This window comes from Odocoileus virginianus, chromosome 16 (assembly GCF_023699985.2).
Source record: "Odocoileus virginianus isolate 20LAN1187 ecotype Illinois chromosome 16, Ovbor_1.2, whole genome shotgun sequence".
In the NCBI taxonomy this organism is placed as follows: Eukaryota; Metazoa; Chordata; class Mammalia; order Artiodactyla; family Cervidae; genus Odocoileus; species Odocoileus virginianus.
Genome location: NC_069689.1, coordinates 9,044,449 through 9,071,507, shown reverse-complemented (window position 1 = coordinate 9,071,507; position 27,059 = coordinate 9,044,449). Strand labels below are relative to the sequence as shown.

The window sequence follows — 27,059 nt, the reverse complement described above, 5'->3', positions numbered from 1 at the left end:
TCTCTGGCAGGAAGGGCCTCTAGAATGGGCACACTTGCCCGCACAAGCCAAAAAGTTAGCTGCAGCGTCCCCAAGTCTAGTAGCCGCCTTAATATTGAAGGGAAGGAGGCGCAGTATAGAGCTCTTTGGCAAAGAACCATTAAAAAATGCGATTCCTTACAACAAAGATCAACTAGATGCCTTGTTGATGTTTGAGGAGAGCTGGCAAATCACCATGGGAGGATTCACAGGACAGATATTTCATCATTTGCCTTCACATGCGCTACTAAACTTCCTTTCTAGACATCCCGTGATATTCCCTGTAAGACGCAAACCCTCTCCTATTCCCAATGTTCAGGTGATATTTACAGATAGGTCAGCTAGTGGGCGTGCTTCTACCATTACAGAAGATCAAACAGTAATACACACCCGAGAAACTTCTGCTCAAAGGGCGGAACACACTGCGGTCATAGAGGCTTTTATAATGTTTGCAGAAAAGGAATTTAACCCTTATTCCAATTCTCAGTATATGGTTAGGCTGTTTACACACATTGAAACTGCGGTTCTGCCTGAAACTAAGACTACAATTTTTTACTTCTAACCAAGCTACAGCAACAGGTCTGGAACAGAAACCAAGCCTTTTATATTGGCCATATTAGAGCCCATTCTGGTCTGCAGAGCCCGTTAAATGCTTTAAATGACTTGGCAGATTCACTAACTAGAATAACTGTGGCTTCAGTTATAGAAAAAGCGAGGGCCTCTCATTGAGGCCCTCTCATTGATGCTGAGAGCATCACCAAAATGCCACAGCTTTAAGATACCAGTTTCAGATCCCTTGAGAATCTGTGACAGAAATAGTCCATGCTTGTTCTCGCTGCCCCACCATGATCCCAAATTTACTGATGGAAGTAAATCCCCACGGCCTTAGATCCAACATGCTCTGGCAAATGGACGTGACGCATGTCCCCTCCTTTGGAAAATTGTCTTTCATTCATGTAACTGTTGATACTTTTTCCCTTGTTATCATAGCCACTGCCCGGATGGGAGAAGCATATAAAGATGTGGTTCAACACCTATTTGTTAGCTTCTCTTATCTCGGGCTGCTAAAAGCTTTAAAAACTGATAACACCCCTGCCTATACATCCAAGTCATTCCAAGAGTTTTGTATGAGATTTCACGTAAAGCATAACACAGTAATATCTTACAATCCACAGGGCCAAGCTATAGTAAAAAGAGCCCACCAGACCTTAAAATCCCAAATATTTAAATTACAGGAGGGTGAATTTAAGTATAGTTCCCCTCGTCAGATCCTGCACCATGCTCTGTTTGTAATAAACAACCTTAACATTGATTCATCGGGCATGCCTGCAATGTAATGGCACTGAAGTCCCGAGCATTCAGGCACGAGGTCTCTGGTCAAATGAAAAGACCTCCTATGGGGACAGTGGAGGAGGCCTGGCCCGTTATTAACCAGCGGTCGAGAATATGCTCGTATATTTCTCCAGGATGCAGAATCACCAATTTGGGTCCCAGACAGAATGATTCGGCATGTCGCAGATCTTCAAGCATCCGACCCCCCGATGACCCGACCACAGAAGAGGAAGGGAGCTCCTCTACCTCCACCCCCCACCTGCGGGGAGAAGGCAGATAAATCAGCCGCAGGTGATGTCGGAAATCGTGGAAGAAGGTCAGCAAGACCCTCCCATCAAGCAGATGTCATGGCTTTGTTTAACTGCTCATGATCCTCCCGCTTCTTGGCGCCGCAGGAGACCACCAAGATGACCAGCACATTCAACACGACAAGCTTCTCTCCCTACCTGGGGACAAATCAAGGTGCTCTGTCAGCAAGCACAGGAGATAGGGTCCCCACAGGGTCTCCATCCTCCCCCGAAAGTCCTTATTGCCATTCTTGCTTTACTTTCTTGTCAGATAAGCGCTGCCTCCCCCGAAACATATTGGGCTTATTTTCCAGATCCTCCCACCTTTCAGGTGGTGACTTGGAATAACGGTCCTATATGGCTTAATACCGATCAACCCCATCTTTTGGGGGGATCCTATACTTCTTATACTAATGATCATTATCCTATTAATTACAACCACACCTTTAAAGGACTGACCAATGGACTCCCGGTGTGTTTTAATTTCCCTACCGGTTGCTCCCGAGACCTTATAACCCCTTCTAAAGAAGGATGCGTTGGGGCCTCTAAAACACTTTTGCTGACAGATTCCCCTCTGACGGCTCCTGAAGATAAAAAGAGAAGCCGGCTGGTTTGGAAACTGCTGGCTCGTATGCCAGGAGTTCTTGATCCTTATGAGTTAAAATTTCAACTTGCTCTGCCTGGTTATCTGAATTGCAATGAGATAGCCTTTTCAGATGTGATATGGAAAACTAGAGATAACCGTTTGGGTTGTCCGAGCTGGAAATCCTGTACATATAACTCCAAAATTGATTATATAATCCCAGGAGGAAAAAATTTCTCAGTATAAGACTGGAGCAACCCAAATCCCAGACAAAAGCCAAAGTTAGTCCATGGCTATGCTGCCAAGTTCTACAATTGGAATAACCAGCTTATTCACTGGCCCTTGGCAGCCAATAGATGGCATCATAACCAATTTGTCCCTCCCATGCTATCCTACACAGTCAAAAATAAAATATTCTGGCAGCCTGGAATATGAAGGGCCCTTGCAGCCACGTCTCCTATCACACTGTCTCGACCCAAAAACGATTCTACGTATTCTGCCCTGGCCTGTTTGTCCTCACCCTGTGTTTTTCTCTTTACCAATAATTCAAAAAATCTTCAAATACACATGAACTATACGGGCAGACCGAACAAGGTTTCCTGTAAACAATGTACGCTATCCTCCTGTTTAAATCCTCAATACAATGTGTGTTCCTTTGTTGTATTACAGCGTCCGCCTTATCTTGTGGTACCGGTTACAGTAACTACTCATTGGTATGATAATTATGGTCTAGCTGTGCTTCAACAATTGCCAGATCTGACGCGCTCTAAGTGACTTATAGGATTCTTGTTTTAGGGATTTCAGCATTAATTACTGCCATTACGTCTGTCTCCGTAGCGGCAATTGCATTAACCCAGCAAGTACCTACTGCACAGTATGTTAATCCTACGTCAAAAAATGTCTCCTTAGCTTTAGCTACTCAAGAGGTCATAGACAGAAAACTAGAAATGAAAGTAGGTGCTCTAGAGGAAGCGGTGATGCATATTGGAACAGAACTGCAAGCCCTAAAAGTAAAGTTAGCACTGTCCTGCCACGCGCACACTGGTGGATTTGTGTAACACCCTTAAAGGTTAATGAGACTGATTACAATTGGGAAAAATTAAAAATCATATTCCAGGGGTATGGAATAGCTCTAGCATAAGTTAAGATTTAGACAGACTGCATGGACAGATTAGAACAATGGAGCATTCCCGATTACTCGTTCCTGCCGCTGGAGCCGCCAACTTTATCTCCACCAAAAGTATTCTGTCCACTCTTTTCAGTTACGTCGCTGTAATAGCGCTGATTCTTAGGTTGTTGTCGTCCTCCCTTGTATCGGCAGAGCTCTTCGGCAGAGACCTCAGAAGCTTGCGCCCTGCAGCCTCCCCCCTTTCCAGCCGTTGTTCTGTTCGCCCTGCTGCAGACTCTTGTGTCGCCTGCCGAGAGCTCTCCTGCTCCTCTTTCACTGAATGAGGACCAACTTAAAACCCTAACTAATAAATCTCCGGGACGCTGGTACCCTCTGAAGGGGCCAGGGATGGAAGAAATGCTTCAATTCAAACCCTTTTGCTGGCATTCTGGCTTGTTTGATAAATGCGTGCTCCCATTGCAAAAAATGCTCATGATTGTTCTGAACATCCTAAGCACAGTACGCTAACAAAAGAAACTATTAAGCATAGGTCCCTCCGTGGGGTGAGAAAGGCTCCACAAATAAAATAGCCACAAATGTGTTTAATAGAAAATACTTTAGATAGAGATTAGCTGGTGACTTCTTGCAGGTAGTTAACTTTTAGACTAAGAGCCTGTTTTGTGCTATATCTGCTGTTTTTGCAATCCTTCGCATTTCTGTTCCATAAAAATGTGATCCTATCTGGTTCCCATAGAGATGATGCCTATCAAAATGGAAATTGATTAACCACAAGAAAAACAGGGTCAGCTACTGAAGTTGCTTAAGTCACCCCAGGTACCATCCATAAAATGTTAACAGGCCCAAAGGTCAAATGATAAAAAGACTCTTGTAAGTGAGAAGTATGTGGATGACATCCTGTTTCTGTTGAAGGTCAAGTTGCTGTAATGTTTTGAGCTAACTCTTGTGTAAGCGATATGCACTTCCCCCTAAAAGATGTTGTAGAGGGTATAAAGGAGGAGTGCAAAAATAAACTTCAGACTTAGCCCCCGAGGTTTGTCTCACTGTGTCTTATCTCGCTGACGCCGTTCATCCTGAGGGTTCCCCTGGATCCTGCTGGGGCTGGACCCCAGCGGCAGAGGAAGAGAAGTGAAGTGAAGTTGCTCAGTCGTGTCCAACTCTTTGCGAGCCCATGGACTGTAGCCCACCCAGGCACCTTTAATTCCTCAAAATGGTTTTCTGCTCTTGTCAAGATATCTCCTTGTGGTAAGTTAAAAAAATTTAAAACAAACAAAGCTGTATTAACAATAGTTATAGGTTTAGAGAATATCTTATGTTGGCGTCTAGTAGAGTCTACTTTAGAAAGGGAAGATAGCAATGTTCCAGGGTATTCCCCCTTTTAATTTTTTTTATTTGCAATTTTAGTGTGTGATGTGAGTAAGAGCATATAATTTGTTTTGCTGAGCAGAATGGAATTTAGTGTAAAAAACTTTATATTCTTTGAGAGACCAGAATGAGGCTTTAGAGTTCTTAGTCCCATCTATATAGAAAACTTCAGCTTGAGGGATTGGCTGTGAGCTGACGATGCGGGAAATAATAAATTCAGTATTTTTGAAGAGATTCCATAGCTTGTTAGAAGGATAATGAAATGAAATTTCTCCAAAATATTCCAGAAAAGCTATTTGGAAATCAGTAGACATTTGTAAGGCATTCTCAAATTGAGATTTACTGACAGGTATCACAATTTTATGGGCATTCGAGCCAATTAGAGTTTTAGTCCTATTTCTTCCATTGATAATGATTAGAGCAATTAAATCAAGGTAGGGTATAAGTGACTTTTATTCCTCTAAAATGGGTATAGATCCATTCTATTGGGTGTTCTTGTTGGGCAAGGAGTCCCGTGGGAGAATGAAGAGAGGGGAGTGCAAATAGTTCTAAAGGTAAGTCTAGTCTAATGCGAGTAAGAAATTGCTTCTGTAATTTATTTTGTACCAAATAGAGTTCCTGTGGTGCCTCTTGAGAAAGTGATCAAGGGCTATTTAAATCATGATCTCCTTTCAAAGTATTAAATAGATTAGTCAGTTGATAATTCAGTTCAGTTCAGTTCAGTCGCTTAGTCGTGTCTGACTCTTTGCAACCCCATGAATCACAGCATGCCAGGCCTCCCTGTCCATCACAAACTCCTGGAGTTTACTCAAACTCACGCCCATCGAGTCAGTGATGCCATCCAGCCATCTCATCCTCTGTCGTCCCCTTCTCCTACCCCCAATTCCTCCCAGCATCAGAATGAGCCAATTCTTCGCATGAGGTGGCCAAAGTGTTGGAGTTTCAGCTTCAGCATCAGTCCTTCCAATGAACACCCAGGACTGATCTCCTTCAGGATGGACTGGTTGGATCTCCTTGCAGTCCAAGGGACTCTCAAGAGTCTTCTCCAACACCACAGTTCAAAAACATCAATTTTTCGGCACTCAGCTTTCTTCATAGTCCAACTCTCACATTTATACATGACCACTGGAAAAACCATAGCCTTGACCAGATAGGCTTTTTTTGGCAAAGTAATGTCTCTGTTTTTAATATGCTATCTAGGTTGGTCATAACCTTCCTTCCAAGGAGTAAGCATCTTTTAATTTCATGGCTGCAGTCACCATCTGCAGTGATTTTGGAGCCCCCCAAAATTAAGTCTGACACTGTTTCCACTGTCTCCCCATCTATTTCCCATGAGGTGATGGGACCAGATGCCATGATCTTAGTTTTCTGAATGTTGAGCTTTAAGCCAACTTTTTCACTCTCCTCTTTCACTTTCATCAAAAGGCTTTTTAGTTCCTCTTCACTTTCTGCCATAAGGGTGGTGTCATCTGCATATCTGAGGTTATTGATATTTCTCCCGACAATCTTGATTCCAGCTTGTGCTTCTTCCAGCCCAGCAATTCTCATGATGTACTCTGCATATGAGTTAAACAAGCAGGGTGACAATATACAGCCTTGACATACTCCTTTTCCTATTTGGAACCAGCCTGTTGTTTCATGTCCAGTTCTAACTGTTGCTTCCTGACCTGCATACAGGTTTCTCAAGAGGCAGGTCAGGTGGTCTGGTATTCCCATCTCCTTCAGAATTTTCCACAGTTTATTGTGGTCCACACAGTCGAAGGCTTTGGCATAGTCAGTAAAGCAGAAATAGATGTTTTTCTGGAACTCTCTTGCTTTTTTGATGACCCAGTGGATATTGGCAGTTTGATCTCTGGTTCCTCTGCCTTTTCTAAAACCAGCTTGAACATCTGGAAGTTCTCGGTTCACATATTGCTGAAGCCTGGCTTGGAGAATTTTGAGCATTACCTTACTAGCATGTGAGATGAGTGCAGTTGTGTGGTAGTTTGAGCATTCTTTGGGATTGCCTTTCTTAGGGATTGGAATGAAAACTGACCTTTTCCAGTCCTGTGGCCACTGCTGAGTTTTCCAAATTTGCTGGCATATTGAGTGCAGCACTTTCACAGCATCATCTTTCAGGATTTGAAATAGCTCAACTGGAATTCCATCACATCCACTAGCTTTGTTCGTAGTGATGCTTTCTAAGGCCCACTTGACTTCACATTCCAGGATGTCTGGCTCTAGGTGAGTGATCACACCATTGTGATTATCTGGGTCGTGAAGATCTTTTTTGCACAGTTCTTCTGTGCATTCTTGCCACCTCTTCTTAATATCTTCTGCTCAATGAAACTAAGCCATGCCGTGTGGGGCCACCCAAGACGGTCGGGTCATGGTGGAGAGGTCTGACAGAATGTGGTCCACTGGAGAAGGGAATGGCAGTTGAAAATCAGCAATGCCTAAAGAGAGTCTAATCCAATTTATATAACCTAAGAGTTTCTGAAAATCATTTGAGGTTGATAATTTATCAGTATGAATCTGAGTTAGTTGGGGAGTAATATATTGTCTGTTAACAACAAATTCTAAGTAATGATAGGGTGTAGAGGTTTGAATTTTTTCAGGGGCAATAGTCCAGAGTTTTATAAGCATTGTTGAGCTAAATCAAACATGTGTTGAGTTTCTAAAACGGATCCGAAAGCAATATATCATCCATATAATGGATAACAAGAGAGTCAGGAAATTGTTTTCTCACAGGCTCAAGGGCTTTTAGCTATATAGTACTGACACATGGTGGGAGAATTCATCATTCCTTGAGGCAGCATAGTCCATCGGTGTCGTTTATGAGGCCCAATATGATTCGGATAAGGGAGAGAGAAAGCAGAATCCCTCTTGATCTAAAGGGTGTGAAGGTATATTAAAAAAGCAATCTTGCAAATCAATAATAATAATGTGCCAATTTTGAGGAATAGTGGTAGGCGATGGGGTTCCTGGTTGTAATGCACCCATAGGTCTCATAGATGCATTAACTTTTCTAAAGTCTGTTAAGGGATGCCATTTGTTAGATTTCTTTTTTATAACAAAAATAGGAGAGTTCCATGGAGAGCAAGATTCCTCCATATGTTTCAATTCTAATTGTGCATCTATAAGTTCTTCAGCAGCCTGTAGTTTCTCTTTCGTAAGGGGCCACTGCTCCGTCCAAATGAGCTTGTCATACTTCCAAGTTATTTTAATAATTGTATTATTTGTTAAGTGAGCAGTGGCCCCTAGGAAAAATGTGGAATGTAAATCTGAGTTTGCCATTGCATAAGTAAATCCCTTCCTATTAAATTAACGGGGTGCATCTATCACATAAGGTTTTAATGTTGTAGGTTGGCCTTTTGGTCCATCACATAGGTAGATTTGAACACTTTGATAAACTTCTTGTAATTTGGTTTGAGAAATTCCTGCAATTTCGCAAGATATTTTTTGTATAGGCCAGGATTTGGGCCATAAATGTTTGGATATAATAGTAATATCAGATCCAGTATCGAGGAGATCAGAAAATCTTTTACCATTAATTTTGATATTTATATTCAGTCAGGCAAATTCAGATAGCAATGATATCCATAAGGACTGTTTTTGATCTGTACTGCCGAATCCACATGTCCGTACATCATTAGAGGAGTTAATAGAAATGTAAGGTAAAAGGAGTAATTGAGCAATTTTGTCCCCCTTTTTGAATTGCCATAAAATCTGAGATGACATCATAATTTGAATTTCTCCTTTATAATCTGAATCAATTACTCCAGGGTGAACAGTAATCCCTTTAGAAGTTAAACTAGATCAGTCAAGTAAAAGACCAAAGGTTTGTGGGGGCAGGGGCCCAAAAAGTCAGGTAGGTATTCTAGAAGGGACTGCTTGAGGGTAAAGGAGAAAATCATTTAGGGCTGGTATATAGACGGCAGCATTGCTGGAGGTAGAGGGTTTGAGGGAAAAGATGGATTTTGCCCCTGGTTTTTGATGAAGGGGTCCTGGGGGGGTCCCTTGCTTGGAGTTTCCCAAAATAGGTTTTCCTTCAATATCAAATTTAGATTTACACTCTTTGGCCCAATGCATTCCCCTATGGCAGCGGGGGCACACTTTTGGAGGTTTTTTGATTAGCTTTCTTAGGGCAATCCCTTTTTAAATGGTTCTTATCCCCACATATAAAACATCACTCATTTCCCTTTTTAAAACAAGCAGCTGTTGTTTCAGCTAGTATTTGCATTTTTTGAGTTTCTAATCCCAGATTTCGACAAGCCTTCAAATAATCAATAATAGTCCCTGTCTCACGAATTGGGGCTATAGCCTTTTGACATTCCTGATTTGCATTTTCATAAGCAAATAATTTCTCTAGTTGCCTTTTAGCTTCTTCTCAGATTACAGTACGGGAAATAGTAGTTTCTAATCTAGCTTAACAATCAGCATAAGCTTCATTAGGGCCTTGTAATATTTTAGTGTAGCTGCCTGTAGGTTCCCCTTGAGGAGTAATCAATCCCAGGCTTCAAGGACCACTGTTTTTAATTGTTTATGCAACAAAGAGGGCATTGTATTTGAGCTTCTATAGCATCAAATTGTCTGGTGCCCATTAACTTTTCAAAAGTAGTTTGGTTTTGGGGAGCGCCAGCTCGAGTGTTCTTGTTAGCATGATCTCTGGCTATATCTTGAAACCACATTGTCTATTGAAGATATTTTCCTGGTTTAAGGAGAGCTTTTGTTAAAATTCACCAATCATAGGGAATAAAGGTTCCAATAGAAGATGCCATAGCATTTAGAATCTCTCTAGTAAAAGGCGAATGTGGGCCATACATAGTTACAGCCTTTTTCATTTGTTGCATGTGAAAAAGGTTAATACCTTCATATTGAGGTATTATTTGCCCTTGAGCATTAGTATTTCTAAAAACTGGGAAGGCGGAAAAACCACCGGCTTCAGAGACTTGTGATTGCAAAGCCAGCAATTCAGAGAGAACCTCTGTCTCGAAGGAGAGTGAGTAGGTAGCAATTTTTTGCAAATATGAGTTTGTGCTAAGGACTTATCATTATTATCCAGAAAAGTTTTGCCAGCTTTGGTGTCACAAAGTATCTCAGGAGAGTCGTCAGAATCATTAGGTTCTAGAAAAAGAGAGACTTTTGGATTCACGCCTGTTGGCAGAGGAGGAGCATTTGGAGCAGCAGGGCAGGGCTTGTAGGAAAATTCTGAAATATTTTGTGTTGTTCTAATTGGGCCTTTTATAAAGTTTCATCATCTAATTCATATTCATGTAATAAGCATTGTTTGTTGTCGAATATCAGGAGGGCTAGAATTGCCTTGAAATGGCAGAATTACAGCTTTAATGAGAGCCCACAGGGTCCAGAAATCAACTGGAATATATTTTCCCCATCTGGCGGCTTGTTCAACATTCTCTTTGACCGGATACCAAATTTCTAAATCAAAACTGCCTTCATCAGGGAACCAGGGATTATGTTCAACTATTGTTTGAAGGCAAGCCTCTACTCGTTGGTGTGAAACCTAAAGTCCCTGAACTTTAAATAAATGATGAAGTAAAGTAGAAAAGTGAGGGGCCTTTCCAGTCATTTGACCTATGTCCTTGTACTTACCGGCTTCAATAGGCTCTGAGTCACTCCGTCCGAAGTACTGTGAATACCAGGCCCCTGTTCTGGGCGCCACTTGTTGAGGTCCTTTAATGGACCAGAACCTGGTGGTCTGGAGTCGACGATATGAAAGTGAAAGTAGGAAAGAGGCTAATATGCCCTGGGTTATGCAGCCGGCCTTCATGCTCCAGGGAATCATCCAGAAATAGAGAGAGAGAGAGAAAGAAGGACACGGGGACCCAAGTCTCTGGTGGAGCAAGGATGCTTATTGGATTCTGTAAGAGTATATATACCGTATTACAAGGTAGCTTCTTCAGATAAAGATCAAAAAAGACCTGACTTTACAAGTTACCAAGGAAACAAGGAGCAACAGAGGCTATAAGGCCAAAAGCAATCCGTATCAAGAGGATTGATAAGTAATCCCTTTCACCAAATGGAAAAGCTAATGCAAGCATCCCATCTCTATGATCTCAGTTCTGGGAGCAGCTTGCCAGCTCCTCTGGCCCCTGATAGGGACTGGTAAGGAACAGAGGGCTCAAGAGAGATAGGAAACAGCACACAGGAATCCTACTGTTAAACATTCCCTGACACCCCCGCAGGCTGGCTCCGGGGAGACAGGGAGGGGTGGATGGACAGAGGTTCCCAGGCCAGTGAGGAGACCCCATCGCCACAGGGGGCCAGTCCGGGGGCTTGATGAGCAGGCAGGTGGTACAGCCCAAGGACTGCTCGGAGGCGGAGGCAACTGCGCCCCAGCTTCTGAAATCCAGGTCAGCTTTGGGGAGCAGAGGGAGGGGCTGGGAGAAGGAGCTGCCTGAGCAGAAGCTGGGAGGCTGGCTGGGTGCAGGCCCAGGAGGCCCGGAAGTGAGGCTGGAGGAAGTTCAGACCGTGATGGAGGCAAGAGGGGCTTCAAATGCCAGGCTGTGGGGAGCCATGGAAGCGTTTAAAGCAGGAGAGTGACCTGATTGACCTGTGCCTCATGAAGGTCAAGAATGTCTCGGGAAGCTGCAGAAGCAAGATTCAGGGAGCAGGGGGACCACCAGGGGGGCCTCGATGGGCTTTGGGACGAGGTGGTCAGGCAGGGTGGCTGCGTTTCAAGTCTCTGCCTCTGTTACCTCCCGTGAGACCCAGCTGCCAGCTGCCCCTCTTCCCCCAGAATGTTCCCCTAGGCTTCCTGGGAGAACTTCAACTCTGATCCCACGCCTGGCATCTGGCAGCCTGCCTACCTTCAGACCCTCTGCCAGGAGAAGGGTTCCCTGGGCAGCAACGCTGGGCAGCTGGTACTGGGAGACAGGGTTCAGCCTCTGCTCCCAGGTTCCTAGCCAGACCCGGGCTGGAACTGACTCCCCGCCCCTGAGCTGTGTGGCTTAAGGCAAGACCCTGCCCCTCTCTGAGCCTGTTTCCATATCTATGAAGTGGGGTGAATGACACCCTGTCGCTTTGCTGTCATGGGGATCTGACACGTGCCAGGCATTGGACCGAGCATACAGTAGGTGCTTACTAAGTGTGAGCGCTTGCCAACCAAGGTAGGCTGGCTTGTCCTGCCCCCACACTCCCTAGAGACAGAGCCCAGAGCGTAGCAGGCTGGACCCCCTGGAATGGCTCTCTTCATCACCACTCCTGCCCCTGCTGGGTGCTGGGGGCACTGCGGGGGGTGGGGGTGGGGGGCACAGACGACCGCTGGCACGATGCTCCCTGCTGTGTCGGGCCTGATCTGAGGGCATGGTCCCCGAGTCCTGGCATCCGGGAGAACCACGACCTGTGGCCAGGGCGGGGCTGATAAGGCCTACATCGAGCACCTGGGCCAGCCCCTCCCTTGGGGCAGCCTCCTTCCAGCTGCTCAGCTGCCTCTGGGAGAGGAAGGTAGGCCTCGGCGAACCCCTGCATGTCTGTCCCCTGGACAGACATCTCGCTGGCAGGTGGAGCGGGGGTGGGTAAGGGTCTGGGCCCTGCCTGTCCTGGTGTCAATCACCCCAGGCACACGGAGGCCTGGGGAGAGGCCACTCCGGCCCAATACCACCCAAGGGTTGGGTGCTGGCTCCAGCCTGGCCTTTGTCCCCGTGGTGAGGGGTGACCTGGGGATGGGGGGTGGCTCAGCCTCTGGTTGGTCAGTGACTTCAGCAGGTCCTGCCCTCCTTTGGGCCCTAGCTCCTCGGGCTGAAGTGAGAACTTGCTAGCCCCCCACCACTTTCAACTCCTCTTTACACAGTGGGGTGGGTGGGAGGTCCCAGAAGGCCAAGAAGTTTCTCTTCTTTTCTCCAACAGCCAGGCTGGGCTGAAAGGGGGTGGGGAGTGAGTGGAGCCTGGGGTCGCCTGGGGGTGGTGAGGGCCCTGGCCCAGGCCCCCACGCCCTGGAGACCCCCTCCCCGTCCTCTCCAGGGGGCAGCCGGGAGGAGATCATGGGTGAGAATGGGTGCTGGGAGTCTCCAGCCCCTGGTTAAATATAGAACCAAGGCCCCTCCCACAGCCTACCCTGCGGGCTGCAAGGCCTCGATAAGCCCCCAGTGGCCTGGGCCAGCCCCCTCCAGCCTGACCTCACCCCATCCAGTGCTGGGACATCCAGGGAAAGGGGTGGATGTCCTCCACGGGGGCCCTTGAGCTCCACTTTGAGCAGAAGCAATGAGCCTGATGGCTGAAAGGGGGTGAGCTGAGGGGTAAGGGGGGCAGTGAAGGGGCTGTGAGGGGGTGGACACGCTAGGCCTCAGGACCCGAGGTTCAGGAAGCCCTGGACATGGTTTCTAGGCCCACTCTGGGGACTGTGGGCTGCTGGCTGGGCTGAGCCCAGGAATCTGCATGTTCATTTCCTCTCCAGCTCTGGTGGGAGGGTCTGGCCTGGCACACCCAGCGCACGTGGGTACCCAGGGGAGACTGTCATGGAAAATGGTGTCGGGGAGGTTTCCTGATAGAAGTAGCTGTTCGTTGTCTGCAGAAATAGCTGCATCCTGGCACAAAGATGGCTCAGGCCAAGGGAGCTGCCTCGTGACATTTCCTCTTGACGTTTTGACATTTCCTCTTGACGTTTCTTTTTCCAGTTTTTCCTTTTCCAGTTTTGGGGTCACCTCCGGTGGAGGGGGAAGCTTCCCTGACCAGCACCTGGGCCCCCACATGCCCCATGGGATCTCATGGGGTTTCGGTGTCTGCTCCCCACGACTGGTCACTCCCCCACCACCACCGCCCCAGCTGCCTGAGCTTCCCTTTCACCCCCAGCTGCGCTGACTCCGAGATGCCGTTGCCGCAGACAGAGGCCTCTGGGCCGGAGCCGCACCGCCCTCAAGAGCCCGTGGAGCCGCACACCCCAGCCCAGGGAGCCCGGCGGGCGAGCAGCGAGGACGCACCCCGCGCCCGGCCGGAGGGCTCCAGGCCTGGCCCGGGCACTTTGCGGAGGGCCTTCTCGAGGGTGAGCCAGCGGGCCTCGGGCCAAGACCCCCGAGGGGACACAGGGCTGCTCAGGCTCAGCGGCCGCTTCCTGTTCCGGTCTTTGCGACGCACTTCAGACAACGGTCCCGCCGGGGACCAGACCTCTGAGCCAGGGCTGGCCTGCGGCAGGAAGGGGTCCTCCAAGGCCAAGGAAGGTGTTGGCCAGCGGTCGTCCACGGGGACGGGGCCCGAGGAAGCCGAAGGTGAACCCTCCCTCCATCCCCCCCCCCCCCCACACACACACACTCAGCAGGGGAGGAAACCAAGGCCAGAGAGAGAGGGGGCAGCAGGGCCCAGGCTTCCTGATGGGTTACCCTCCCCAGCCACCCCAAACCCCTGCCCGTGCACAACTGCATGGTAAAATCCTTCCAGCATTTCAACAAGGGCAGCCAAGAGAAGTGAGGCTCAGAGAGGTTAAGTGACTTGCCTCACATATCACAGCTGGGAAGTGGAAAAATGAGATTTGAACCCAGATCTGCAGGGCCCCAGAACTCCACGGGCTTTCACAGCCTGGCTCCTGGCCAAACCAGACTGGTAGTCAAGGCACTGGCCCACTCAGATCACATGATCATGTAGGGTGCCTGGGAGCCAAGACCTCTTGGAGGCAAGATCAGGGGGCCACCCAGGAGATGGGCCCTGAAGGGGTGTGCAGGAGAAGGTGGAGGGCTCCCCCGGGGTGGAGGCTGGTCCAGAGCAGGGAACAGCTGGGAACAAGAAATGCTGAAGCTGGACACCGTGGGCAGGAGCCTGGGCATCCAAGGACACGACCAGCCTGAGCTCTGGCCCCACCGGACCTGAGTCAGGACTGCACTGGAGCCCACCAGGTCCAGCTCCACGCAGGGAGCAGCGGCCGATGTAGGGGCTGAAGGCAAGGGGAGGACCATCCCAGGCGTGATCTGAACCAGGCTCGGGACCTGGGATCTGCCTCTTCAAAGGCAATTCCAAAGGACATAGGGCAGTCGGGGCCCTTGCTCCTGGAGCAGGCCTTCCGTAGCGCTCTGGGGCCAGGCAGCCCAGCCCGGGGTGTGTAGGGTCCAGGCCGACAGGCCTACCTGGAGCGTCCCCTTCACTGGCCCTCTTCTCGCCCGATCTTGCAAAAGGCACATCTGTGGCCGACCTCATCTCCAAGCGGCAACTCCTGGCCGCCTTCGAGCACCTGCGGCACCTGGAGACGGGGCTAGTGGCCGAGAAAGCCTCGTGCACCTTCCAGCAGGACCCTACGGACTTTGCGCGGCGCGCCATGGACGTGTGCCTGCACTACGACGGGCTGACCGCGGAGATCGGCGCCATCGTTTGCGAGACGCTGGGCCCGGACGAAGTGGACGCTGCCGCGCTCGCGGAGGTGGCCCGCGTTGTGCTTGCGGAAGAGGAGGCCCATCCGGAGCCCCCTGCAGACGGCGACTTTCTGCGCACGCCGCGCGGCTGGCGCCTGCACTGGGAGAACGCGGTGCGGCGGAGCGCGGAGGAACGCGTGCGGCAGGCGGGCGCGGGGGAGGCCCCGGGGGCGGCCGACGCTACCCCCGACGTGGCGCGGCTCCTGGCCGAGCTCAGCGGTTTGGTTCGCAGCGACCTGCAGAAGGTGCAGCGGGAGGTGCACCCCGCTTACGCGGCCGCCGGCTTCCAGGCCTGGCAGACCTACTTGAGTGCCTTCCACGGCGCGGTGGCCCAGCGCTTCCAGGAGCTCACGCACGTCGCCCGCAGCTATAAGCAGCTCTACGTGCTGCTGGACTGGGCCACCAACGTCTACGGCAGGTGAGGCCCAGGCCGGAGGCCGCGGGGTGGGGCGAGGGCAAGGAGGGGCTGGCACTGCCCGCCCGCGAGGTCTTCGGGAACCTGCTCTGAAGGGCACAAGGCACCTTTCTCCTCCTTGTCCTCCCCGGGAGAGTACTGGCTGTTAGGCACCCAAGATCCGAGATCCGGGAGCCCTCTGACATTCTCCCCTCCCCATCCCAGACCCTGGTGCTCTCCAACTCGGGTCCCGAAGCTGGAAAGCGCTACGGGCGGGGTTGCTTCCGAGGCGGTGAGCCCAGTGAGTCCCGCCTAGTCCACGCGGGGCCTTTGAGTGAACTGGCCAAGGGCGCCCCCTCCACGCTGGACACAACCACGGGCTCACCGCGCTCCTTGAGGGCTGGCTTTCACCCCCACTCTTGCTTTGGATGGACACCTCGGTTCAGGGCTCTTCAGAAAGTGATGGGGTGGGTCCCCCGTCCACCTGAGCGCTCCCCACCTCACGAGGCAGACGGGCAGTTGGAAGGGGCGCCAACGTGCTGGGCTCCTTAATATTCTGTGTGGCTGCAGACAGGAACACGCCCCGGTGTGGGCTGGATCCTATCTGGACCCTGAACTGCAAGGTCCTGGGGGCGTTTAGAGCTCAATCTTGGGTGAACCCCGAGCGAGAGGGTGGAGGTCATTCCCGAAGCAAACTGGTCGAGGTCCATCCGGACTGCCATCTTTATGCTTTCGGGGCACGCTCCGCCGACTGCTTAGCCAGGAAATCCTGAGGTGGGAAGCCGGGCGGAGAGGCGTTTGGCACGGAATCTTGGAGGGCGGGGTGGGGGGTTGGGCGTGTGAACAGAAGCCCAGATTCCGGGCCTCAGCGATGGCATTAGGCTTTGAGCCTATGCAGAGGGCAGTGGGGGCAGCTGCGGCCGCATCAGAGTCCCGCCCAGACCTTCCAGGCCCCGCCCTGCCTTCCAGTCCCGATTTCCTGGGCTCCCAGGACCAGACTGTGCCCTCGGAGCCGCTGCCCCCGCTCCTGGCACCGGACGCCTGGGCCCAACTGGAGGACGCCTGCACCAGCCTTCTGGAGGTGAGAGTAGGGCGGGGCCGGGCCGGAGGGGGCGGGGTTCAGGTGGAGGGCGGTCGATGCCGCGGGGTTGGGAGGCGCAGTGCCCAGGGTCCGAGCCTCTCCTATGTCTCGGCAGGGGTGCGCTTGTCTCCAAGGGCGCGCCCTAGGGCTTGGAGGTAGGGGGGGTCTCCCTCCTGAGAGGGTCTCACCGCGGCCCCTTCCCTGGCCCGCACAGACCGAGATCGCGAGCTGCTTCAGTAGGATCCTGCAGCTGGAGCAGGACCGCTGGGCGGCTGCGGAGGCCCCCGACGTGCTGCAGGGCATCTACCGCACGACGCTGTCCTCGGACGTCTGCATGGTGCGCCCGGAGGGAAGGACGTGTCTTTGGGCCTCTGGCGGTGGAGATACTTACAAGACACAGTCACAACCGCCTCCCCGTCGGACGGGAGCCTGAGGCCCCACGTGGGGCGCGGTCGGAGGTCCTCGGGTCTCATGGCCAGGCTGGGAGCGCGAGGCCACAGCTCCCAGCTTAGCGGGGGGTGGGGTGGGGGGCTTGGTGTGCGGAGCTGGGAGGACTGACCACCCAGGAAATCGGGGCTCCTGGAAGTCGGAGCCGAGACTGGGAGGCAGAGCGGGGCAGGGTGGAGACGTCCCCGCGCCACAAGGTGGGCGCTGGGGCATCGGGACCAAGGACTCAGACGCGCTCGCTCGCAGCTCGTGGCGGAGCACGCGAAGGCGGCCGGCGCCATCTCCACGAAGCTGGAGGCCACCACGTTGGGGATCTGCGCGCGGGCGCTGGGGCTCTTCCTGCCCAGGTGCGGATGAATGCTGGGCCGGGATGTGGTGGGCGGGGTGGCCAGAGTGTGGACGCTGGTCGTCCCTGGGGAGGACCCACCCATCCCGTTTCCTCGGAATCCGAGATTCCGGACAACTGGGAGAGAGAAGCCTGGAGGGCGGACTCGGGGCCTTAGCAGCCAGGGAGGGTCTCCAAGGCCCCTGCGTACCCTGCCCCCAGGTTCAAAAAGGCTTTTCTGGAGTCGGGGGCGGTGAGCGAGCCTAATCTGTGCGCAAGCATCAATGCCTTCGAGGAGCTCAGGTGGGTTTGCCCCGCGGTGCCCGACGTGACCGGCAGGGGGCGCGCGAGCCCTGGGAACCGCGACGCAGACACCGCCCCTGCGGCCCCAAGGCGCCTGTCCCTGGAGGCCTCCCGGAGGGGACCCGCCCTCCGTGCTCGTCCCCGCCCCGCCGTGGGGTCCTCCCGTGGCCCCGGCAGAGCTGAGGCCCTGGCAGGGACGCGGGGAGCTTCAGGGCTGAGCAGAGGCCAAGGTTCCAACCACCCTTGCCCAGCTCATCCCTGCCACCCAGGGCTCCGCGCTCTCTCCTCCCTTCCTCCCGCTCAGCCTTCTTCCTTTTTAGGGACCCTCTCTCTTCTTGGAAGCCCTCCCTGACACTCCCTCCCCCCCACCCCCAAGGCCTTGCTGGCGCTGGGGCCCGGGTTCCTCTCCCCTGTGGGCTGCCAGTGCCTTCAGCCCCAAGCCAAGCCATAGTGTCCCTCAACTGCTGATGGTGTGATGCCCCCACGTAGGGACGGGAATGCAGTGTGGAGGCTCAGAAAGGCATCGCCACTGGTCCACGGGCACACGGGCCGCACATGGTGGATCTGGGGCTTGACCCAGGGCTCTGGGAACCCAAAGCATGACCGTGATGAGTCACTGGCTCTCTAACACTCCTTTGTCCCTAGGCTGTGCCAGGCTGGGCCTGGGCACAGGGGACTCTGGGGTAGGCCATCTCTGGTCAAGCCCCTGGTAGAAATTTAGCCTGCCTTTCTGTGTCCCTGCCTTTCTGGAGAAGGAAATGGCAACCCACTCCAGTACTCTTGCCTGGAAAATCCCACGGAGGGAGGAGCCTGGCGAGCTCCAGTCCATGGGGTCACGAAGAGTCGGACACGACTGAGCGACTATCACGAGCCTCTAAGGAGGGTCCCTGTGCCAGGAGCGTCTGTGCTGCGCTGTTCCATCACCAGGAGGGATGGAGGTCTGGCTCAGCACTGCCGCAGGGGTGCTCTGCCATGCGGCAGGACCACGAACCCTCCCCTGGCCCACCCCTCTGTGCTCGGCTCCTGGGCCGAGTGCCGCCCCCTCACGTGACTGCTCCCAGGGCTTCTCCACTGTGCCGCCCCAGGGGGCTGCCCTTCACACTACAGTCTGAGTGAACGGAGATGGGGTGGCACCCAGCCTTCACGGCTGAATGCCAGGCCGTGACCCCCTTGCCCACTTTGCCCCGCCCTGGCCCCTCCGCCTCCCCAGGACTCACCTTCTGGCCAAGTTCCCAGAAAGCTTTGGAGAGCTGGAGAAGCCCCTGGTGGCTGCCACCTGCGCCTTTCAGAAGCAGCTCCTCCAGGGCTTGCAGGGCGATGTGCAGGTGAGGGGGTGGGCCCTTCTCTCCCCACTTTCCTTGCCCAGCAGGTGCGCCCTGTGTCCTGGGGCCTGAGGACCCAAGTCACGGCACTCATTTACCTAGGAGCGTGTCAGGGTGGTGTTTCGGGGGGCAGGCAGGGGACCCAGACACGTTCCCAGCTGAGCAAGAACAACTGGGAAAGAATTACCTTCTTCCTTCATTCTCCCTGGGCTCCTCTGGTGGCTAGGTGGTAAGGAATCCGCCTGTAATTGCAGGACGCCCAGGTTCAACCCCTGGGTGAGGAAGATCCCCTGGAGAAGGGAATGGCAACCCACTCTAGTGTACTTGCCTGGAGAACCCCATGGACGAAGGTACAGTCCATGTGGTCACAAAGAGTCAGACACGACTGAGCGACTAACGCTTTCAGGCTCCTCATCTCAGAGACGAACTCAGACTCTCTGAGGATGGCACCTCATGCAGCCCCTCAAGGCGCCCCCAGGACTCCCGACGCAAGGCCTGGCTAGAGGCTCAAACTCCAACCGTGCCCACAGGGCCTCCCAGCCTGGAGGAGGCAGTCTCAGGGCAAGGTCTAGAGCCAGATGGGGCTGTCCCCAAGATACCGTAGAGAAGGGGGTCAGCTCCCCAGGCTTTCTTCCTGATGCCAGCTCGTCCTTTGGCCTGAATCGCCCCTGTCAGGAGCTATGCCCTGGGAGCCCAGGGGAGGGTCTAATGGGTGCTGGGGGTCAGCCCTCGGAAAACTGCCCACCGCTCTGCCCCCAGCCGCTCTTCAGGGTCCTGTGCACCAAGGCCTGGCTGACCCAGGACCTGCTGAAGCCTCTCATGGACAAGGTGGTGGCCTTCTCCCGCCTCCTTGAGCACATGGCCCCACCCCTGGCCCAGGTATCGGGGGGCGGGGCGGGCGATGGTGGGGGCGTGCCTAGGGCTCCTACTGGTGACCCTGGCCCACCGCCCCCCCCCCCCCCCAGGAGACTCTGCAAGAGGTGCACCGCTATGTTGTCCGCGAGTACCTGGCGCAGGTGCTGAGACCCCACCAGCGGTTCCGGGGTGAGGACCGCCTGAGTGGCTCCAAGAAGATGAGGCTCGAGGCGCAGGCCATCGCCAACACCTTCCAGGGCTTGGTAGGAGCATCGCCTGACTGCCCCCCGGGCGCTGGCCTTCTTGAGGGTTCTCCAGCCCGCGGAACCTCCAATAGCGCCCCCCTCATTCTGATTTCAGCTCACCCCCTGTAAGATACCCCCTGGTGGGCGGGCTTTGGCGAGCGATTCTCCGCACTCTCCACGTTCCGGGGCAGGGCCAGGTGGGGAGGACACGTTGCATATATTTGCGTTGATTTGCATACACTTTGTGGAGGGTGTAGGGGAGAGATGAGGGTCACAGCCCCGTCTGATGTGCGGGGACCGTGTCCGACCTCTCCTCCACCGCACCCCCAGCAGTGCGAGCTCAGGCATGTCCTCCCCACACAGACACCCCTCATCTGGGCCGCTGGTCCCCGACTCCCCGTCTGGTTTCAGGCAGGCCTTCCTCGCGGGGCCTGGGCTCACCCCCCTGAGCAGACACAGAAAGCCTGCCCTGCGCCATGTCGTGGGGAGGGAAGAGGAACCCTGAGCCGGGGCCGCTCCCATGCCGCGGGGCGGGAGGCGGTCCCGGTGGGGCCAAGGTAGTGGCTGCAGGAGGGCTAATCGGGCCACTAACCGAGGGGCTGCAGGCAGGAGCCGGAAGGGGGCTGGGGGCGGGGGTGGCCCACCGCGTCCACGTCTCCCCGTCTCTGCAGGGCTCCGAAGCCACGTGGCTGGGCCAAGCTATCTTGTGCGTGGCTGACATAATGGGCGAGACTCACAAGGACGACATCAGGCGGCACCTGGAGACGCTCATCAGAAGCTACCCTGACATCAGGTTCGTATCCTGGAGCTGGTTCTGGGGCCGGGGACCGGGCTGCGTGCCTTCAGAAGAGTTCTTGTGGCTGCAGGTGGGCCAGCGAGCAGCCCACGGGTGGGGGGAGCTGGTTCTGGGGATGGGGTATGGGGGACGGGGAGGGGGCCTCCGGGCGGGGCTTGGACCTGCGGGGGCCCTGATGGAATTGCATGCCCTTCCCCGGTGATCTATTCTCACCGTCCTCATTCAGTCTTGTGGTCCCTGGAGTCTGAAGGGAGCCAGAGCCCTTCCTCCAGTGAGTCCTAGGGGAAGGCACAGGCCCCCAGCTCCGGGAGCAAGCCCTCTCTGGAAGCCTGAGACCTGCCAGGAGGAAGAAGGCTTTGATCCTAGGGTGTGTGTTTGGGGGTTGCTGAGTCATCACACACGTGGAAATCCCAGCTGAATCTCTCCATGGCCTTGGAGATTCCAAGATGGGGAGGCTACAGAAAACCCCAGGCCTAGCCCCTTCCCGGCCCCCGGCCCCGCCCCACCGGAGAATCCTCTGATCCCTGCCCGTAGTGTCTGTTTGGCTTCGGCTCAGAGTAACTGCGCCAAGGCGGAAGGTTCCCCTTTTGGCCCCTCGGGGTTTTCCTGCACAGTCAGGCTGGCCCTCCCTCCCTCCAGGTGCTGCCAGTGCTTCCAGCTCCTTGGGGTGCTCGGGACGGGAGACGCGGCACACTGGGCCAAGCCTCCCACCCCCACGTGCCTCTCTGCTTGCTGCTGGGCCGGGGCTCCCCAGCACGGTTCTCAGGGGAAGAGGCTTTGACTCCCCTGCCTGTCCCCGCTCCCAGCATTGCGGCATCACGGCCCCGTGCAGCCTCCCTTGGTCCACTAGGTTTCCCAAACCTCTGCCTGGGCCTCAGAGGCCGTTCCCATCAGGCTTGCCTCTTCCCGTCTCCACCGGGCTTTGCACCCTTCAAGACCCAGGCACGCCCCAGGAATGCTGGGTGCCCTAACACTTCCAGTCCGAGCCCCGGGGTCCCCCTCGCCCTGGGGTGCAGGGTGTCCCTGGAGCTGTTGAGTCTGCAGCGGCGGCCCACATGTCTCTGCAGGCGGGACCACGTGCTGGCCATCCTAGCGCTGCGCCGTCTGGGCCACCGTCGGAACCAGCACTTCCTGCGCCACACCCAGGCCCTGCTGAGGGCTGCAGCCAAGGCCAGCGGCTCCGGGGCCACAGGGGGCCGCGTGCTCTTCGAGGAGATCGAGTTGTCCACCTCCGTGGGCATGGTGATCACCTGCATCTAGTGCTGCCGGCCTGAGACGGAGCTGACCCCAGTGGATGGAGGGGTGGCCACCTTCCCCTGGGCACCGGGCCCCAAGCTGGGGGCCCGGGAGGTAGCCTCAGCTCTGCCCCCAGGCCCGAAGCCCCGGGTCGTGGACTGTCCTGTCCATCCTCCTCCTTATGATGGCCAGGAGGAGGAGCCCTGAGAGGCATTCCAGGCATTTGGAGGAGGGTTTGGTGCAGAAGTTCCCTTCGGTACTGCCCACCCAGGAAGGCCTCCCTGCCTAACTGTCCCACACCACCCCAATATGAAAGTGAAGAACAGAGTATTTATTTTTAAAATAAACATGAATTAAGACGGTATCTCTCTAAGGAGGGGCAGGGCCAAGTTGACTTCAGACAGAAGGTCTGTGTCCCCATGCACCCATGGGCCCACCAGAAGTTCCGTGCTGACTCCCTTTTCCAGCCCACCATACCAAAGGGGAGCGTGAGGCAGGTCTGAACTGGGAAGGCCCACCGCTGTGGTTACAGAGTAAAACAAACTTTGACCCTGGTTCCCCAGGGCCCCTGGCCTCACGTGCCAAGTGAGCCTCGCCCCGCAGGGGTGGGCACTGCTCTGTCCGGTTCTAACGAAGCCTGCGCCCTGGCAGATAAGGAGAGGCCAAAGCGTGTTCTACAGCTTGAGGTATTTGGGTTAGACGCGAGAGGGACTTCCCAGCAGTGAAAGCTGTGTGCTGCCACAGGGCAAGTGTCAACCTGGAGTGAGTGTGTGGAGGGGTGGACCCTGCAGGTGCCAGCTCTGGACGTGAGCCTGCAAGGAGCTTACTCCGGTGTGACCCCTGCAAACCTTCCTGTTCATCCTTCTCTCACGAACATGTGGCCCTGAAATTTGGCTCCAGCCTGCAGGCGAGGCTGCTAGGAAACCCCATTTGCATTGGCAACCTGGGGCTTGCCAGGAAAGTGGAGCGCTGCGATGGGAGACTGACAGAGAGGCGCTGAGGGTGGCCACACTGGGTGCCCCCCCACCCTCCCCCCTGCTGGGATCCTGGGGGGGGTCAGGAGCAATGCCAGGCACAGCCTGGCTAGGGGCGGGGCAGGAAGGAGGAAGAGGAGAGGTTGGGGTTTCCCGGCCCTGGGAACAGGGGTGGGGTGGGGGCAGGGCATGTAGGTGCTGACGCTAGCAGGCAGCCCTAGTGTCAGTGGGGAAACTGAGGCCAGCACAGGATGCAGGTCAGCGTTGCTTCACACCAGGCCCCAGCATGGGTGACCTGAGGTCCTACAGCCGGCGGGGAGGGGTGGAGGCGGGCAGGTATCCAAGGGGTGCCTCTTTCCCTCGGGAGCGGCAGGGGACCGACAGGCCAGCCGGACCCCACGAGTCAGCCCGGTGGCTAGCAGAGGTCGGGGTAGGGGCCCTGGTTTGGTCCTGGCCAGCTTCTCCACAGAGAGCCCCTGCGACCCCCGACACCTCTGCGCCCCGGCCCCGGCCCTGGCCGACGGGCCTGGCCCTGCCTGAGCCCCCGGCTGCAGGCGGAGGGCCCCGGGCGGGGTTTCTGAGCCAGGCTAGTCCTGTTCTACCTCTTGCTTTCCAGTCAGGAGACTGTAGGCAAGTTTCTTCACCTCTCTGCACCTCAGTTTTTTTCCAGCTGCGAAATGGGGGTGCTGTCTGTGCCTCCCAGGCCAAGAGGAGTGAAGCAAAGGCCTGCCATAAAGCCAGGTTTGGGGCCCCCGTGACCCCCTGTTCCCATGGGCCTGGCATGAAAAAGCAGAAAAGACCCTGGGTGCGGGGGCGGGGGGGGGGGGGCTCCGTCAGTGACTCCTGAGGTGGGTGGGGCCTGCGAGTGGGGAACAGCCCCAGGGGGAGGCGGGGAGGTGGGGAGGCGCAGGGGCTAAGCAGCCTTTCCGAGTGGCAGCGGGAAGGATGTAGGCTGAGAGCCAGAAAGGCAGGGTTTTCCCAGCAGGACCCTCCGTGCCCCGGCGGCTTTGTATGCCCCGGCTGTGTTCCTGTGAGCCCAGCAGAGCATGAGGGGCTGGGGTCGGCTTCCCGAGGCCGAGTTGGGGTGACTAGGAGGCCAGACACAGCTCCTGTGAGGGTGCAGCCAGAGGGGCCGGGGACTGCCGGGAGGGCTGAAGCCAGGGCACCGAGGCTGGCTCGGCTCCAGGGCCCTTGCCATTGGCCATCCTTGTCCCGGGCTTGGGGGGCTGTGCTCAGGACCCTGCCCACCACCAGGTCCCCGGAGGCCTCGCGAAGAGCCAGAGTGTTTCCCTGGCCATCCTATTGTCCGGGCCAAGCGTGGGGGGAGAGGGCTGGCTCTCTGAGCTGCTTCCGGACTTGAGGACCAGGTTGTCTGGCTGATAAGGAAGCCTGTGTGCATGTGTGTGTGTGTGTTCACGTGTGTGTGTGTTCCTGGAATGTGCCAGCCCCTGTCAGCGCCCAGGGGTGGGGTTGGGGGGCTCGCCCAGTGCCTGTTCCCCTGTGCAGCAGGACATCCTGCGTGCCCCCAGAGCTCGGGTCCCAGGCCCCACCTCTGCCTGGCCACCCCCTTCCCCCTGTGTGGCTCCCTGCTCATCCCCATTGGGCTCAGCTTGGCTTTGCCATTGCCCACATTTCCTGGGGCTCCTTTGTGGACGGAGGGTCATCTCTGGCCCTGAGCCTGTGGCTCCTTAATGAGGCTGGGGGTGAGAGGGGGCATGGGCCAGCCTGCCCAAGGCAGGATGCTCAGTTTCAAGGACAGGAAACCCAACTTGCTGACCCAAGACAGCCTAGGCGACAGGAGGGACCTGGGTGTCCCCCCTTGCTCCACCTGGACATGTTCCCTCTGTGGCCCTTCGCCCAGCCTGGGGCCAACCCCGCTCAAGGGTGTTTGGGTCTCAGCCTGCTGTCTCCCGCAGCAGGTGACCCGGCCCAGTCCTCTCTGAGGCTGGGTCCCCTCCTCTGTGACACAGGAGATGCTGGGAGGCCATGCCCGGCAGGTGTGGAGCTTGGGGTAGGTGGGATCGGCCAGAGACCTGCAGCAGGGGTGCCGGGAGGGGCAGCCGCCTGCCACCTCCATGCCCGCGCGGCCTCTCCTGCCTCCTTCCTGGTCTGCTGAACCCAGCCCCTGCCTTCCTGGACTTCACGGGGCCCCTCGGCGGCTGGGATGCAGTCCTCACAGGGCCCCCATCGCTGCCCCGGGGGAGAGGGGGCTGCAGGGTCCCTAGGGCCCTCTCTGCCCCCTCTCCCACCTCCTCCTTTTCTACCTCAGAGTCACTTCGGGACCTCCAGCAGGTCAGAGGATCCCCCTCCCACCAAGGTCAATGTCTGCCCACCGTCCATTGGCCCGGGGGGAGGAGCTGGGACTGGGCCGCCCTGGGCTAGATGGTGCTTCCCCAGCCGTCTCCCAGTGTGGAGTGTTGGGTGGCCGGCCTGTGCCAGGCAGGGCGATCAAAACTAATACAGATTAGTTGGTTGCAGATCAATTGTAAACTGCAAATCAACTATACTTAAATTAAAAAAAAAAAAAAAGGATTAGGCTGTGGATTCAGACATCTGCGGGCTGGGAGCCCAGCTCTGCACATTGCTAGCTGTGAGACGTTGGGCAGGTTACTCCACCTCACTGGGCCCCACCTCCTGGTGTAACATTGGAAGTATTATGGGACAAAGTGCAAATGTGCAGGAGGAGGACTGGCCGGCCTGTTTGCACTCCCTCAGGATGGCAATCATTTATATGCACCCTCTCCCCGAAGCCCTCTCTGGCAGCTCCCTAAGTGAGTGTCTGCTGTTTCCAGAAAGGACTGAGGCCAAAGGGGTGAAACAATGTGTCGAAAGCCCCAGATGGGGGACTTCCCAGCGGTCCAGTGGTTAGGACTCTGCGCTTTCACTGCCAAGGGCTCAGGTTCCATCCCTCCTCGGGGGAAGTGAGCCCCCAAGAGCTGCTCTGTTCAGCCAAAAACAGAAACCACAGATGGAGGTGGTAGGACCCCAGGGCCCAAGTGGTCTCCATGCCTGAGCCCCACCATCGTGCCTTCCTTCTCCAAAGTGCAGAGGGCAGAGCTCCCCGGATGAGGTGTTCCAGCACCCGGACTGGAGGAAGGGGAAGGCCTGGGGGTGGTTTGGTGCAGCTTCCCTCCACCCTCGGCCTTGGCCGGCCACGACTCTTGCCACGTGACCCGCTCTGTCCCTGGTGGGACTTTACGTGGAGAAAGGCTGTTTTCCCGGAAACTGTGCCGTGGAGGAAAAGAGCCTGGGTTGCCGGGTTGGGGCAGCCCCGGGTCTGAAGCAGGTCATCTTGCATCACCGCCAAAAACTGCTGTGGAAAGCCAGGCCGTTTTAGGAACAAGCCCAGGCCACGGGCTGGCATGGAGATTCCCTGGTGCCCTGGAGGCAGTGCAGTCCTTAGCAGGCCACTGGGATTGGGGCCCTGGTGCCCAGCGGGCCCTGCTTTCTCCCGTGTGGCCCCACCTCTAGCACCTCCAGCCCTTTCTCCTCAGGCCTCATTTTCACAGAAAGGCGCGCGGGCCCTGGCTTCCTCCCCGGAGGAAGGGAGGGCTATTAACAAGCAGACAGCTTGGCGGAGGCCTGAGGGGACACTGCCTGTCGGCGGCGTGCACCTGCCCTGATGGGGGCGCTCCTGGGAGGGGCTGGCCTGGGAGGGTGGCTCCTGGTCAGCTGACCTGACCATCCCGTGGTCGTTGGGGTGGTCAGGAGACTCGGGTCGAGGTCAGGTGCAGCTGCCAATGACCCTGAGCAAGTGACTTCCCCTTTGAGGGAGGCCGGGTGGCAGCAGAAATCCCAGCCTCAAGGCCTCAGCTTTTTGCGTCGATTTGTTTCCTCCAAGGCTTGGTTTCCTCACCTGTCAACAGAAGATCCGATGGCTCTGCCCAGCGCACTTCGGGAGCGAGCGGGACATCCCCGAGAAACTAGAGGCCCCAGCCAGGGTCCCGGGTCACCTGACCCTGCGAAGTGAGAGGAGAAGCAGCGTGCGAGCGGGGCCTGGGCCGTGGGAAGTGCAAGTCATCGCGCGGAGGGAAGT

General features: G+C 55.5%; 1 protein-coding gene and 1 long non-coding RNA gene across 9 annotated transcripts in view; one reads left to right on the top strand and one right to left on the bottom strand.

Annotated features, from left to right (window-relative positions):
* The window catches only part of EXOC3L4 (exocyst complex component 3 like 4), a 44,959-nt gene extending 22,546 nt beyond the window's left edge, over positions 1-22,413 (top strand). For 3 of the 4 annotated variants that reach the window (XM_020913447.2, XM_070477770.1, XM_070477769.1), the window contains 11 exons: positions 13,502-13,914; positions 14,812-15,463; positions 16,409-16,520; positions 16,735-16,857; positions 17,214-17,314; positions 17,515-17,595; positions 18,806-18,920; positions 19,677-19,796; positions 19,883-20,035; positions 20,689-20,810; positions 21,881-22,413. In XM_020913447.2, the coding sequence (XP_020769106.2) occupies positions 13,518-13,914; positions 14,812-15,463; positions 16,409-16,520; positions 16,735-16,857; positions 17,214-17,314; positions 17,515-17,595; positions 18,806-18,920; positions 19,677-19,796; positions 19,883-20,035; positions 20,689-20,810; positions 21,881-22,073 (2,169 nt within the window). In that variant the 5' untranslated portion in view covers positions 13,502-13,517 and the 3' untranslated portion in view covers positions 22,074-22,413. Of the gene's footprint in view, positions 1-1,484; positions 4,592-13,501; positions 13,915-14,811; positions 15,464-16,408; positions 16,521-16,734; positions 16,858-17,213; positions 17,315-17,514; positions 17,596-18,805; positions 18,921-19,676; positions 19,797-19,882; positions 20,036-20,688; positions 20,811-21,880 lie in introns of all 4 variants that reach the window. The other variant, XM_070477768.1, reaches the window with a different exon arrangement.
* Positions 5,147-27,057, bottom strand: LOC110150480 (uncharacterized). 5 transcript variants are annotated; one of them, XR_011491724.1, is made up of 6 exons: positions 26,880-27,057; positions 21,027-21,149; positions 19,925-20,140; positions 19,105-19,207; positions 18,813-18,985; positions 5,147-16,208 (listed from the first exon to the last, which is right to left on the bottom strand). It is a non-coding gene; the product is annotated as an uncharacterized lncRNA (long non-coding RNA). The 5 variants fall into 5 exon arrangements; XR_011491725.1 differs by lacking the exon at positions 21,027-21,149 and having other exon boundaries at positions 18,813-19,015; XR_011491723.1 differs by lacking the exon at positions 21,027-21,149.
* Between the last annotated feature and the right edge of the window lie 2 nt (positions 27,058-27,059).